At 43.4% G+C, this 16,064-nt stretch overlaps 1 protein-coding gene across 3 annotated transcripts in view; it reads left to right on the top strand.

The window, feature by feature from the left end:
- The window catches only part of mRNA-cap (mRNA-capping-enzyme), a 72,918-nt gene that overhangs the window by 18,351 nt on the left and 38,503 nt on the right, over positions 1–16,064 (top strand). For 2 of the 3 annotated variants that reach the window (XR_011041407.1, XM_068360141.1), the window contains exons 2-4: positions 2,588–2,785; positions 12,121–12,313; positions 13,756–13,867. Coding sequence is in view for 2 of the 3 variants with exons in the window: in XM_068360141.1 (XP_068216242.1) it covers positions 2,588–2,785; positions 12,121–12,313; positions 13,756–13,867 (503 nt within the window). In the remaining variant the exon portion in view is untranslated. Of the gene's footprint in view, positions 1–198; positions 325–2,587; positions 2,786–12,120; positions 12,314–13,755; positions 13,868–16,064 lie in introns of all 3 variants that reach the window. The other variant, XM_068360143.1, reaches the window with a different exon arrangement.

Below are 16,064 nucleotides of genomic sequence, written 5' to 3' on the forward strand. Positions count from 1 at the left end.
AAGGACTTCATAACTTTCTAGCAGTAGTATCTCCACCTATTTTAGACAGTAAAGAAATTACTTGTCAGTTATTGTTCTAGAGAACAATGGTTTGATTTTGGAGTGTTCTTCTCCTAGAAGAGGTTCTCAGGTTTTCAAAGACAGAGCTTGAAGTGTGTTAGAGAAGCTTTTTATCACAGCATTTTTTCTTTTGAACAGAGTGGGCAGTGCAAGCATGAATGGGTGCCCTTCTTAAAATACTGACTAGTCTCAGGGGCTTGGCTAAATCCTCTCGATTCCTTGAGTCACCTTCGAGCTGCACAAGTTGATTCCAGTATACATACAGTAAGTAGGGACTCTTGTTTATACTAGACACAAAAAACCTCCAGCCCAGCTTACTTGGAGCATTAATATACTTACACTTTGATATACTATACATTATACTTCTAGTTATAAGTACAGTAACAAGTTTTGTTGTAACCTAAGTTAACCTATAAACTAAGTACAGTACATTAATGCAGTTAAAATTAACATACTGTTAACATAATACCAAAATAACACCCAACTCAGCTTATAAACATAATTCAATAGCCAAAATTTACTTTGCAATTGTACTTCAGCACAGTGGCTTACTGTATAAAAAGAAACTCACAAGAAATCAAAGCAGAAGGTGACTTGTTAAGGTACTAAGTACCAAAATAATCAAATACAGTATAATACAATACTGTACAGGAAATGTTTGCAAATTATCTAACTCATAATACATACAGTACTAATGTACACATGTCATGAATGAATCTCCTTTGGAACTGACTTTGAAGGGACAAAAGCTTAATTCTTTGGTACCTCTACCAGAACAGGATTAATCTACATGTATCTATCTTAATAAAAACCCAACAAGAAACAGAGGCTTTCCCAAAATATACGGAAAACCAAAATATTTCAGCCAGTGAGGTAAAACTTATCAATATCAAAGTCTTGCAAAGAAACTCAAAATACAAAATCATTGCTGAAAAAGAAACTGAAAACTTAATAATTGTATGATGAATGCTTGAAAATAGTGATCAAATAGAAGGGCAGGTAAAACGTTCCTGGAAGGAACTCTGTATGAGTTTATTCTGCAATCATCCACACCGGGGAATGAACTCTTTGGTTCTCTGATGCATAACTGGCCAGGTGGAAGAATTCCTCATTCTGTGGAGGGCTGACCACTCTGGGTAGGTATAGGTAGTCTGACGAGATTTGTGTTAAACAATTCTTAAGACTCAAAAGAATTAAGGGACCAGATATGTTTACCTTTGTATCCTACATTTATTTGATTTTTATGTTATATCCTGAAGTGATATGAGGAAGAAATAGATGAAATCTGTACGCTTTCATTTCTGTATAAAAGTATTGTAGTTGTCAATTCACATGAATCCAGTTGTGATTTCACTGCCTGAGTTTAATGGAACTGAACTACTGTGGGATTTTTCCCCGCTTTCATACAAAAGGTTGACACTTGGTTGTCCTAAAATGTCATAATTGAGTTGGCGATATGGCCAGCAAGCTATTGTACCGCGCGTGTTTCATACACGCTAATACACTGTAACAGTTTTGCTTTTCATCTTATCACTTGCTCTTCCGTGTACCATTAATAAATCAACCTGTATAAACCTGATAGCTCATGTTTAATTTTGTTTGAATTTTTGTGACGTTCTTGCCTGCAAGTCCTGGTATTTAAGCTCCATGTCTGTTTAATAAAGTTTAGTTGCATTCACCTTGCCTCTCAGTTACAACCTAATGTCTCTCTCGCCCAATTGGTGACCACCGGAGGACTCGCTTCCTCCTGCCACCCCTATCACTGCTGTGCCCTACTGTTTGATGATGCCAACCATCAAACCAATTGTGCGAGAGCCGTTAGGCTGTAAATGAGAGGCAATGGGAATTGCAACTAAACTTTATTAAACAGATATCAAGCTTGAATATCGGGACTTGTGAGAAAGAACGTCACAAAAATTCAAACAAAATTAAACATGAGCTTTCAGGTTTATACAGATTGGTTTATTAACAGTGCAGAGAAGAGCGAGTGATAATATAAAAAAAGCAAAATTGTTACAGTGTACAAGCGTGTATGAAACACGTACGGTACCCTCTAAAAATGTTATAGTAATTTTTAGGTGTATTTGAGAAGAATTTGATTGCATGTTGGACACTAACAGGCACCAAATATTAAAATAACCTACATAATAACCTATTTTTTACAGTAATGAAATAACTTGTCAGTTATTGTTCTTCGTGAATAACTTTTTTAGGCATTTACTAATGTTTATTCGTAATTGTCATGATAGTTTTAAGTCTGTTCTCCCCTGATGAATTTGGTTGTGAAATGAGTCCTCTCTCTCTTCCCTTGTATCCTGAACCCTGTCTTTCTGGACCCCATCAACACTACTGTAGTTCAGTACTTCATCTCATAATTTTTTCCCTTGAATCGCGGGGCATTCCTTCCAACAGGTCATTGTCCTCCCACTTCCATATTTCTTGATATCTGACCAACTGTTCCATGTCCCCTCTCACCACACATCAAAAACTATTTGTCATTTACCGTGATTCCTGTATATCTTATCAGATGTCTGGTGGAGGTGGTAAGGGGGGACCTGGCCCTATCCCCCCTAGATGGTTACACTGCCCTAGGAAAAGCAACGCTCTCATAGGAAATAAATTTCTAGCCTTCAAGACACCTCTAAGCTCAAAATTTGATGACCAGGTGCCTCCAGAACACAGATTCTCCCCGGGGATGCTGTTCGATTCCATGAAAAGTTACAAGGTAAGTGCTACTCGAAGTCCATCCACAGTTTTAGTAAGTGGGTTGATGTACAAGCTACAAAAACCTTAGTTCAGGCTGATAGTATGTATTTTTTTCTCAAAATAGTTTAACACTTGATGTGTTTATTCATGTTCTTGTAGAAATATCTTATTGATAGTTTTACTGTATTTTCTTTTAGAAATTTAAAGTAGGTTTGATATGTTTTCAAGAATGGTGACATAGTACAGTATAGTAATACAGCTTTAAAGAATATTGCATTATTTGATTCTATTAGAAGGCAATACTTGCCTGATACTAACCTAAACATTCTACATTAATAAAACTACTATATTGAACTGGCTGAGACTTCCATGAGTGGGTATAGTTCAGTGTTGCATAAGGCCAGCTGGATTGGGTGCTATATGGCAGTGTGAATGAATGATAGAGAAGAGATGGTGTGTAGTAATTTCTGCCGAACACAAATTGAAAGGTACTCACAGTTAACAAACGTGACTGACCCCATGCTGACATATGCTGTTGTAGACAGTCTTTGTATGCGTAGGCTAGTGCCTGTTGTTTTTGGTTTCGCTTGCATATGTGTATAGTGTATAGTATATTGTTTGTTATGACTGGATATCTCTTGTCTTCTGTTAATTGTATGCTGTAAATATCAATTGATCATGTTGCTTTGGTATTTATATACAGTACACTACTATATTTTTAAGGTAAATCACTTTTTTTTTTTTTTTACCTCATTTGTGATCTGTGACTACCATGCACATCCTTTTATTACATTTGCACAATATCCTTTGCCTTGGCAACTTCATTTTCTATCTCTTAGATAATATGCATCTTTCAATCGTGATTAAGTGTTGTAATTTTGATTGTGTTGCCTGTCTGTCTCTTTTTACATTTCAAAACCAAAATGAATGTCTTACCTGCTGTGTTATGGGTGATTCATGGACAAATGTTCACTCTTTATTGAATACTGCACCTTATCATCATACAAAATTTTATTTGTTCCATAACTGGAATACAAACCTACGCTATTTATTTAGGGATACTACTTGTGGCGAAGCTGAAATGACGAGCCATTAAAATTTAGCGAGGATTAACTACACATTACACTAGTTAGCGGAGGTAGGGGGTTAGCTTGCTACTGCTCAGGCTCACACACCAGTGATTTAGCTCTCTTTTGCCTTTGGCTTGGATGGTGAACGGTCGTTGCCGTTCTTCATCCTCACCAAGTTATATTTTGGACTGCCATTAATGCTTTTTATTTGTGTTTTTTCTTTAATAGTGTATGTTTGCATTGACTTCTGTGACCATGCATACCTGCCCTAGACTTGAAGGCTGGCCCTGCGGGAACTTCATGTCGGCTGTGGACACCGACCGCCACACCCTTTGTCCCGCCTGCAGAAGTCAGCTGGGTGATAGTGGTAATAAATGTAATGAGTGTCGTGAGTGGTCTGCCTCCTAGTGGGAAAGATTTGGGCGACGGTGGAAAAAGAAGTCAAAGCGGGATATTTCTACTTCGAAGACCTCTTCTTCTGCCACCCGACCTTCCTCCGGCTCCTACTCGTTCGGCCTCTTCCAAGAAACCGTCGAGCAGCAGCGTAGACCCTTTAATTTGTGGCCAACTGCGGTCCTCGATAGATGGTGTTGCTTCCCCACCTCTCCCAAGGGGGAGGCCCTGTCTATGTCTTCTGTGTTACAGGTATGGTTGTCCTTGGGGCTTCCATGTCCGCTCTCCAAGGACTCCTTGCTGCAACTTATCTTCCGTGGTGCGAGTGTGCAGCCGTCATCGACTTCGGAGGTGGATTCTCTATCTCTCGTCGACGCTGCCGATGCCCCTGCCCCTCCAGACTGACGACTACGTTTCCCCCGTTCCTGTTCATCCTTTGAGGGGGAAACTAAATACATCATCTGTCTCTCCTGCAAGTGTCTTTCCCTCAGGGGAGTTCTCTTATAGAGACTACTCTTTGGAGGACTGCTGCACAAGGTCATCTTGTGATCCCATGGCCCCTAAAGGGCGTCTCCGTCGCAGAGCTCACCCTCCACTTCACCTTAGAGGTTGCCTATTTCCATCGGTGAAAAGGCACCTCTTGAACTCTTCAGCCTCGTCTTTGCAGCCCTCCTCTGCAGAGGAGCCTCCGCTTTAGTCGTCTTCTGCCCCACAACCTTCACCTGTTCCTGGTCCTTTTCACGACTCTGTCGCTGTTCCCTGGACTTCGGCCCTAGACACTTCTGCGGATCGTTTAGCGGTCCCCATCATTGGATGTTCACCCTTCCAACGGGGACATCCCTGTTCCAGTTCGACCTTCCAGCTGACCTGCCGTCACTGTTCCTGTCACCTGTACTTCCTCCGGATGTTCTACCTAAGCGTTCAGCTACGTGGCAACGCTCTCCAGCTCGCCAGCGCCCTGCAGTGCACCGGCGCTCTCCAACAGCACGTCAGCGCCAGCCTGCTCTCCAACGTTTTCTAGAGCGTTTTCGCTCTCCAACGCTTCGATGTTTGCCTGACCGCTAGCCTTCTCCTGCTCGTACTCAGTGCTCTCCAATACCTCAGCAATCTCCCGATCGCTGGGGCTCTCTAGTGCAGCCCCTCCTTTCCAAAAGCACAGTTTGTCAGCTCGCCAACGCAACTGCGCTCTCCAGCTCAAGCTCGTAAGCGTACCCCTGCGCAACAGCACTCCCCGGGATATCAGTGCTCTCATGCGCAGCATCGGTCTCCGGCTCACCTACGCTCTAATGTACGAAAGCGCTTTCCAAACCAACGGCGCTGTTCTGTACGTCACCACTCTCCCAAGCGTCAGCGCTCTCATGTGCCAAAGCTCTCTCCAGCTCATCAGCACTCTCTGGAATGTCAGTGCTTTCCAGCTAGCCAGTGCTCACCTGCATGCCAGCGGTCTCCTGCGCATTCACTGGAAACAGCACACCAACATCTTCCTGTGTAGCGCTGTACTGCGCGCCAGCGCTCATCTGCGCATTGCCCAGAAACTGCGCACCAGAATCATCCTGCGCTGCGCCTTACTGCGCGCCACCATTCTTCTGCGCACAAGCGCTCTCCGGCCCACCAGCGCTCGCCAGTGAACTTGCGCCATGGCCATGAGCAGGTTCTACAAGCTCCTAGGTTTAAGGAACATCGAATCGACAGGTCATCATCACCTCATTCCCCTCCCCGCAAACGCATTACAGCATGACTGCTGGGGAAAAGGGAAGGGGTCTCCACAGAAAGGTTCAGGATCCCAAAGCTGCCTTCCTTTAAGGCAGACTGATCAACAGCAGAGACTTCTCGCAGGGACCCTTCGGTCCCTTTCCCTTCAGGGGATCTGTCTGACAGTGTGCCAGTCAGTCGGTAGCCGTAGTTCAGTGCTATGGTCAGAGCAGTGGTGTAAGCCTACAAACCTGCTCTGTCTACCAGCTCTTTGGAGCATCCAACACCTCTAGCAGACTTGACCTACTGCAAGGAACCACGGCGTCTTTTTATCTCTTGAAGGGGAAGAGAGGAGTCTCAGATGCTGTCACTTCCCCGATGGTAAAGCTGACTCCTGTTAGGCCATCGAGCCCTCCTCCTGCTGCATCTTCCACTGGACACTCTCCTACTTTACCTCTGCCGAGGGAGTCACACGGAGAGTTCTCCACCACCGATGGAAGTCAGTAGGGACATCACAATCCGGCCTTCGATGCTTGAGTCCTACCTCCTTCCTCGGAAGGAACCTAAGGACTCCAAGACTCTTTCAAAGTCCTCTTCAAGGCCTCTAAGCCTACAGATGCAGCCAGTCACTTGAAGGATGTCTGCAACCCACCCTGAGAAGAGCTCGGGGATAGAAGAAGGAGACTTTGCTGCAAGTCCGTCTGAAGGAGAGCAGAAAGAGTCGGAACATGCTTTCTAGCAGGTTCTGACTTTCATGAGGGTTCTCAATGGGTTTACCAACCCAGAGGTACCCCCATGAGAGGGCAAATGCACGGTCTTAGACCGTGTCTTTGGCACCCAGAATCCCTCAAAGACCAGTGCAGCCTTGCCTTGGTAGGGTGCCAGGTCTAAGACCGCCCTACAGCTCTCTGAGCTCTCCTCCTCCCAACGTTCCGGCATTACCACTAAGCTTCTCCCACCTCCTCGTCTCCAGCAGAGGAGGTATTTCGAGATCTTAGACAAGCCTCGTCCAGCTCTTCCTCTCCATCACTCCTTGAAAGAGCTTACCAAGGGAGTTTCTTTAGAAAGACTCTCCAACCGACAGGTCTCATTCTCGGCATCCGAGATCCTTAATCAGGAGAAGGTCACAAAGTACGCCATGCAGGCTACTTCGTGGTTTGATGTTTGGTTAGGGACCTAGGGAATCCTTGTATGAACTGAAAATTTCTCCAAGGAACATACCAGGAGGAAGTCCCATTAGGACTCCCTCCTCCATAGAGCTTTGACATCCAAGCCATATAAACCACCAGCTCTTCAGCAGTCCCGTCCAGCCAATACCATGACGAACAAAACAACAGCAAAGACAACTGTGTCTAAGAAACCCTTTCCTGCCAAGGACAGGATAGGCACAAAGTCCTTCAGGGGAGGAAAATATCCTATAGGGAGTGGCCGAGGCTGCTAATGCTAGGATAGGCTCTCCCCCTGCTTGTCTACCAGTAGGGGATGCCTAAAAAGTTGTTGGGACAGGTGGAAACAACTCCGTGATTCGTTTGGGGTATCGCGTCCCGTTCATAACATCTCTCCCTTCCCTGACCAGGAATCCAGTGTTAATAGACTCCTTTGTGATGGGATCAGCAAAGGGGCTAGCCCTCCGGGCAGAAGTCCAGACTCTGTTGAAAGGCGCTCTCCAGGAGGTCCTCGACGAGACTCCAGGCTTCTTCAGTTGACTCTTGTGAAAAAGGTGTCTGGAGGCTGGGGACCAGTCATCAACCTCTCAGCTCTGAACAAGTTTGTCAAACAAACTCTGTTCAGCATGGAGACAGCAGACACGGTCAGACTAGCGGTAAGACCACTGGACTTCATGTGCCTACTGGACCTAAAGGCCGCATACTTCCAGATCCCAATCCATCCGTCTTCAAGGAAGTACTTAAGATTCAGCCTAGACAACAGGAAATACCAGTTCAAGGTGCTGTGCTTCAGTCTTTCCACAGCACCTCAAGTCTTCACCAGAGTGTTTGCCCTAGTGTCATCTAGGGCACACAGGATTGGCATCCATCTCCTTCGTTATCTGTACGATTGACTTATCGCAGCAGACTCGGTGTCAACCCTTCTTCAACAATCAGACAAACTTTTGAGGTTTTGCCAAGATCGGGGGATCATGGTAAACCTCGAGAAGTCCTCCCTTCTTCCTAAGCAGTGACTGATATACCTAGGCATGATAATAAACACCAATCTCCACAAAGCCTTCCCATCAGATGACAGAATATCAAGGCTGAGAAAGGTCACAAGACCCTTTCTCAGATGAGAAGAGCTTCCTGCACCACACGACCTCAGGCGTCTGGTCAGAGTCAGAAGAGACCTCCACATAAATCTCCTAGAGATGAAGGCCGTCTTTGTGGCCCTTCAACAGTTCCAACAGTTCCTGGCGGCCACTCAGTGGTGGTGATGAGCGACAACACCACAGTAGTGGCTTACATCAACAAACAAGGAGGTACTTTCTCGCAGCCCAACCCCTGTCCCATCTAACAGTAGAGATACTGAGATGGGCCGAGATTCACTTGATACCACCATCGGCACGCTTCATTCCGGACAGGAGGAATGTGCTTGCTGACAACCTGAGCAGAGCATCTCAAATAGTGAGTACCGAGTGGTCTTTGGATCATTTAGTAGCCAACAAAGTCCTGACTTTGTGGGGTTCTGCAACTGTGGATCTCTTCGCAATGGCCCTAAACTTCAGGATCCTGTTGTACTGCTCCCCTGTCCCAGACCCCAAGGCTCTCTGGCAAGATGCATTCCAACAATGGTGGGACAACATCAGTGTTTACGCCTTTCTCCCATTTTGTCTGATGAGGAGGGTACTCAACAAGGGCAGAACATCGGTCAACCTTTCAATGACCCTCATAGCTCCACTATGGCATCACGGTGGAATGGTAACCGGACCTACTGCACCTTCTGACGGAGTCTCCAAAAGCACTCCCTTCAAAACATGATCTACTCAAACAACCACATGCCAACATATCCACAAAGCCGTAGCTTTGCTACGATTTCACGCCTGGAGACTATCTAGCATCTCCTCTCTCAGAGAGGATTTTCGCAATAAGTTGCAAACAGGATGTCTGGATACTTGCGAAAGTCATCAGCAGCAGTCTACCAGGCAAAGTGGAAAGACTTCTGTGGTTGGTATCATGGAAAGGGTATCTCTCCTCTCAATGCCACTATTCCAGCAATAGCGGAGTTCCTCGTGTATTTGCATAAAGAAATGCGCCTGTCAGTGTCGGCAGTAAAAGGAGATCGCTCAGCCTTAAGCCTCGCCTTTAGACTGAACGGAATGGACATTTCTTGATAGCTAGAACTTTCCTTACTCATACGGAGGTATGAACTTACCTGTTCTCAGTCTGACATGAGACCTCCCTAATTGAACGTGGTTCGAGTTCTCAGGTCTCTAAAAAGACCTCCCTATGAACCATTGCGCCAGGCAACAGATCGCCACCTAACTTGGAAGACGGTGTTCCTGCTAGCTTTGGCTTTGGCCAAGCGAGTCAGTGAACTTCATGGTCTTTCATACGACATCGCCCATTCAAGGAGATGGGGAGAGGTAACGTTCAGCTTCGCCCCTGAGTTTATTCCTAAGACTTCGAACTCGGGAGTAGCAGATCCTCGATGTGACTCCTGGATTTTGTGTCTTTGTTCTGTAACAGATGACCCTAGTCATCTTACTCTGCCCAGTGAGGAGTTTGAGGCTATACCTTAAAGAACAGCTGCAGCCCGTCCCTGTGTGCCTGCACTCTTCGTCAGCACAGGTAGGACCAAGAGGAGGGTCACCAAGAACACCATCTCAGTATGGATTCGTAAGGTCATAGACCATGCTTTGAATCCAGACCCTCCTCCTTCACGTCACCCCAGAGCTCATGATGTCAGGGGTGTAGCTACGTCCCTGGCATTCAAGAGAAACTTCTCAGTGATGCAGGGTCTTCAGGCTTGGGTGTGGAAACGTCAGAACACTTTCGCAGCCCACTACCTGCAAGACGTGACCCACAGGAGGCTCGATACGTTTTCTATCGGTCCTGTGGTGACTGCACAAGAGCTGATATAATACCTCAAGCTCCCTATTGGATAAGTAGCAGAAGGTTGAGGGCACTTTTACCTGGTTTTAGTCTGCATGAATGAAAATGTTTGACTGGCTCTTATTCTTTTCTTCATCCTCCCCTCTTCTGAGGAAAACAGCATCCTGGGTTCTTGCATGAGCTGATCTCAAACCACTGCAGGTAAACAATGCTCTCTTGTGTACCTAGTATTAAGCTAATACTGTTGCGTCCCCATACCTGGGCGAGGTGGTATTGTGAAAGTCTTGGTTACAACAGTTTTTCCTACAAAAGACTCTGATCTTTTACCTGGACGGTCACACTTCTAAATATCTCAACACACAGCTTGCGTAGGACGCGGACCTTGCGTAGTAAGGTTTTAGCAAGGTGTGGGGACTCCTTATTTTGGGCACAAATATATAAGGAGCCCCCGGGTAAAGCCAAAAAGCCAGATTGACAGGGACGTCACCCCTAAATAAATAGCATAGGTTTGTATTTCAGTTACGGAACAAATGACAAATTCGTAGATAATTAGTATTTTTCCTAACGATACAAACCTTTAGCTATTTATACAAACTTACCCGCCAGCTCTATCCCCCTTGAAATCCTACCTTCAAGCAAAGTGAGCTAAATCACCGGTGTGTAAGCAGGATTGGTAGTAAGCTACCCCCCTACCCCCTGTAACTAGCAGAATGGGTAGTTAACCCTTGCTAAATTTTAATGGTTCGTCATTTAAGCTTCATCCTGAATGGTAACCATCCCTCATATCGATGCGTAGTATGTACACTATCCATTATCCATTTCATTAACACCTTGTTTGTAAAGTCCAGGTTGCTCCTTCTGTCATATTTTTCTCTCCATTGTACTTTTATCATCTTATAAATATTTCTTAAGATTTCCTGTGATTCTATTGTTAAACCAGATCTTTTACCTACAGTAGTTTCTTGGCCACCAGATATCATGACTGTTTTTTGGGGGATATACTGTACATTTTCCAGTTTGTATTTTCAGTATCCTTTGCACTGAAATGCCTCCTTAATGCTTGCTGAAGGTCCACAAGTATATGATTTAAGTTCTCTTTAGATTGGTTCCTCTTCTTTAGTTGCTTTCTCATAAAGAGCTTCTTGATGGTTTAATTCTTTGTCATGAAACACAAGTGATATTTGTTGATCTAAAAGTTTTTTCTAAACCTTTCCGACATCACCTTTTACCGTAGTTTTTTACCTAGTCCCTGAGTAGCTACTTGAGCAAGCATGCTCTCTGACCCCGGGTCGTCTCTGGGCGTGTATCACTCCGCCAGAGGTTACCCCGCATAGAAAACGGAGTAGGGTAAACTACACAAAATTCTGGTTGGTTGGGAGGAGATCCCAGATACTCGTAAGAAAGTAGTTCGAGGTAAGTACTGTTAGGAAAAATACAAATTACTTAAAATTTGTGATATTTTGGTACATTATATTTCCCTCTATATGGAAGTTAAAGAAGGCTACTCCTTTCTTAAGTACTGGGTTCCCTCTCATCTGTCAGGAAGTTTTACTCCAACGGCTTGTACTAAAATACCTTTTACAGTATTCACAGTTCCACACAATATAAAGTATATTGGTATATCTACCAATTTATATTCAACCTCTTATAAAAAGTGCACCGCCTACAGTTTCCCTCCTACACACTATCTGGTAGTTTTTATTTCATTCCATCTCCCCTCCGTGAATATATCAGTAGTGGTGGCCTTGAGAGTCTTGAATCCTTTGTTTCATTTTACAGAACCTCGTTTACGGCATATTTTGTTTCTTTAGTGCTTCATTCTGTTTTATTTTTTTTTTCTATCTTAATTTACATTCTGCACTCTCTCTCTCTCTCTCTCTCTCTCTCTCTCTCTCTCTCTCTCTCTCTCTCTCTCTCTCTCTCTCTCTCTCTCTCTCTCTCTCTCTCATATATATGTATAAGTCTATATTTAGTATAAGATTCTATTAAAAAATATTGTATGTAATTTGAATTAATCACTTCAATTGCCATAGGAAATACTGTATATGAAGTTATAAATACAATAGTAAATTTATTTACAATTGCTGAAGCTACAATGCCCTAAATAACTGAAACAGTGAGGCACTACTGTACTGTGACGAATAATTTTTTTGTAGGTCAAGATTGGTCTCTGGATAGATCTGACAAACACATCAAGGTTTTACGACAAAGCGGACATTGAAAACCAAGAGGCGCGCTACGTCAAGCTGCAGTGTAGGGGTCACGGAGAATGCCCGACAGTCGAACAGGTCAGCGCATTTGTAAACATCTGTGATGCCTTTATAAGGAAGAACCCCTTGGAAGTAATAGGTAAGGACTCGCTGAATACTGAACTTCACTTGTATCTGGTTTCGTCAGTCGTACGTAATCTGTTTTTGTATTTGACTTCTGTGTATCCTTGAAATTGCCTGTACATTTGATCACAATTTATACTGACTTCGCTTTTTAATTTAACAGACATCTACGTATAAGACTGCACTTGAATGACTTTAAAGGATTAAATTTATGTAATTTACAGTTAAACTATTATGATGGTTTTCCTTGACTATTTTTAGACATGATACCTTTTTCAAATGAATCTCTTAAGCTGGATGATAAGTGAAAAGTAGACTGAATGGAATTTAGTTTAACTGTGGATAACTGCATAGTAAAATGTAGGCTATAATATAGAGTAGATTTACTTGTCAGATATGGTTACCAGTCCCCAAATTATCTGACGATGAATTGAGAGGCTTCTTGCAATTTTTGTTGATGTTGTAATCTTGTCTATTGTAGTGGCAAAATTTGAGGGTACCTACCAGTAGTTTTGTAGGCTCAGTTATAATGAATCATACTTCTGATTTAAAAGAAACTTTAGCGCTGTTATCCAGCGTCGTGACTTTGACCTAAGTCGGTGCTGAATGTAATGAGTATTTTCGGGTCATTATTTCATCCATTTATCCTATTCACTTTTATTTTTAATTATTGAAACTTTTTAAAAGCTTGCACAGAGATGCTCTGACTGACATTCTGGAGCTTATATCCTACCTCTGGCATATTGCACTCAATGGTAGGATGCCTAATTAGTTGGCATGACTTGTCTTACTTAGGTGAATTGAATATAAAATTTAGGCCTTAAGCCAAGCACTGGGGCATCAAAGGTCATTCAGCACTGTTTAATGCAAATTAATCAACCATACCCGTACTCCCACAACATTTGGTATCATTTTAACTTATAAAATCAATCACATAACTTTCATACAATAATATCCAAATGTGAAATAAGAAAGGATTTAAAGGATTAAAAAAATGAATTGATAAGGGTAATCAAAGCTCATGATATAAACAATACTCTATAAATTTTTTTCAAGTTCAAGGAATTATAATTTCCCCCCAGCTTAACGGTTGTCCTAGAAAATGTGTCCTCCCCTGAAGATTAAAAACAGGACTTGGATGGAGTGCCCTGTTCTAAGTTTAAAAGATTTACAAAGCTAAAAGTACTTGGAGTGAAATATACTCTGGCTGCTTCCCGTGGAATGCTCTTTTGTACAGAAATTAAGGAATAGAAATCCCTCTTGAGATAGGGTACTGAGTTACGTGAAGGACCAGAGGTCAAATATAGAAAACATCATAACAAATGTTGAAGTAAGCACCTGTATACTGTCTCTGAAGCCCCACTTTTAAGAGTTGATAATGTGTTATGAATTCCTCAGAGGGAACTTACTCTGTTCATGCAGAAATTTCAATTATCTTAACGGTATGTCTTTCCCCAGCCGTTCACTGTACCCATGGGTTCAACAGGACGGGATTCTTGATCGCCTCATATTTCATCATGAAGGAAGATTGGGGTGTAGACTTGGCTGTTAATGAATTCAAAAGGTGTAGGTAAGTACTTCAGGTGTCTCTATATTCATGCCAAGTACAGACTTCTTGAGGAATGGAAGCATTTTTATTAGTTCTGAAATCAGTTTAATGTTTTAAACACTATTTTTTATATTTGAAACATAATCATTAGAAGAAATCTAGGTCTTTGTATGGTACAAAGGACAGTCAATTGCTTTGAAAATATGTTGTTTTGGTCTTGGTTTGTAGAAAATTTGTACTATATAGCTTGTGAGGTAGCTAGAAAGTGTTGATATGTTCTACTCCTTCATTTTGAAACTGTTGAATACAGTAACCCTTCGCCATATAGCGGTTCACCTACTGCTCCCTCAGTACATCACAGATACAGAATGTCCTCAACTTACAAACTTAATTGGTTCCAAGAAGCTGTTTGTAAGCCGAATTTTGTTTAATTTTGGCCTAGGGTAGGCTAAACCTGAATACCAAGTCCATGATTTCCAGCTACTAAAGTCAATAAATAGTAGGGTTTCATATAAAATAGATACAGTATCAGGTTATTAGAAATGTTGTTTTGCTACTGTATTGAATGATATAATATATTGTTTTATTACAGTACTTCTTTATCTTATCTCTGTTATTTTTAATTGGATTTGTGTTTGTATCTCTGAATGTTTGCAAGTTGAGGTTGCAGTGACCAAAGAAACTAACGAGTCTGAGCGAGACTCGGACCCCAGCCTGACGTTCACCAGTCAGGGGCGTTACCACATCAGCCACCACAAACCTGTTGTGTCCATGAGCCTCCGGGCTCATGTTATGTTTCAACTCCAAGCTTTGGAACCCAGATCTTCCGGGTTCTTGTCGCGCTGAACCTGTTGGTTTTCGTGACTACATGCCTTCGAGCTGTCGTCGTGTTGAGCCTTTGAGCTCTTGTGGCTTTGAGCCTTCAGGCTCTTGTCCCCTTCTGCCTTCGGGCTCTTGTGCCTTTGGACCCTCGTCATGCTGAACCTTATGGTTCTCATGACCCGAGCCTTGGGGCTCTCGTGACTTCGGGCCTTCAGGCTCTCATCATGTTGAACCTTTTGATTCACGTGATCGTGAGCCTTCGGACTGTCGTCTCGTTGAGCCTTCAGGCTCTCGCTTCATTGATCCCCAGGATTTCGTAGCTGGACAACTGCTCTCTATGCTGCAGCATTGCGTGACTTTGTATGTCACTCTACACCCTCAGCTGGTCATTATGCGTCAGCTGACAGCGGCAGCATCCTGCGACATACCAGCATTGTCAGATTACAGTCCTAGCTAGTCACTATGTGTCAGGTAGGCAGATATTGCCAGCTCCGTACCCCTCGTCTTTGGACGAGCCACCATCATCTCCCCCCCACTAACTAGCGGTTGGGGTAGCAGGTGGCAAGTGATTGTCTCTCGTCACCGAGAAACCCTCACTCATTGTGAGATCTGCATCAGTCTTGCTACCGCCAGGACGGAAGTGGAGCATAGAGAGTTTTATATTCAATTCAATCCTTCTGGCAGGTCTTGGCCTACATTAAAAGGTGGTAATTCTTGTTAGCGATAAAGCGTTGGCTGACACCCCCATGCATACCTACCTAATGTATGTGTTCTTTGTGTTCAGGGTTAACAGACCCTTACATGCAAGATCATGCTTCTTTATGGGAAATCTCGTCCCAGAGAAGTTTTTCATAACTACAGACTTTTGTTAAAACTCCATAAAGGACAATAAGAACTCCTTCTCAGGCGCATGCGCTCTCACCAAGACAAAACCTTACGGTTATTGCCATAAACACAGTTTCTACCTATTGCTCGAGTCAACCGCATGCAATCATTGTGCCCCTGAGCACAATGAATTCTCATTAGACACAGAGATTCGTGAAAGATAATCCTTCTAGGTTATTTTTCTCGGGGTTTAGTTCCTGACGGAATGGAAAGCTCTTCGGAGCACTCACACAATAGGCTTGTGAGACATTACCCTTACAGGGTTATTATCTCAAACCTTTAGTCCTAAGGGAATAGTGTTAGCTTACGTTTATGAATTATAGCAAGCCCCGTACATAAGGCGGCCAGACAAATGCCAGCTTCTCATTACGTTTATGAACAATAGCAAGCCCCTCCCACAAGGCGTCTAGACAAACTTTGTCAGCAGTTCATTACAATTATGAATGTTGGTAAGCCCCATCCACAAGGTGGCTAGGCAAACCAACGGAGAAATATGATCGCTACACTAGCT

Source organism: Palaemon carinicauda, chromosome 36 (genome assembly GCF_036898095.1).
Source record: "Palaemon carinicauda isolate YSFRI2023 chromosome 36, ASM3689809v2, whole genome shotgun sequence".
NCBI lineage: Eukaryota > Metazoa > Arthropoda > Malacostraca > Decapoda > Palaemonidae > Palaemon > Palaemon carinicauda.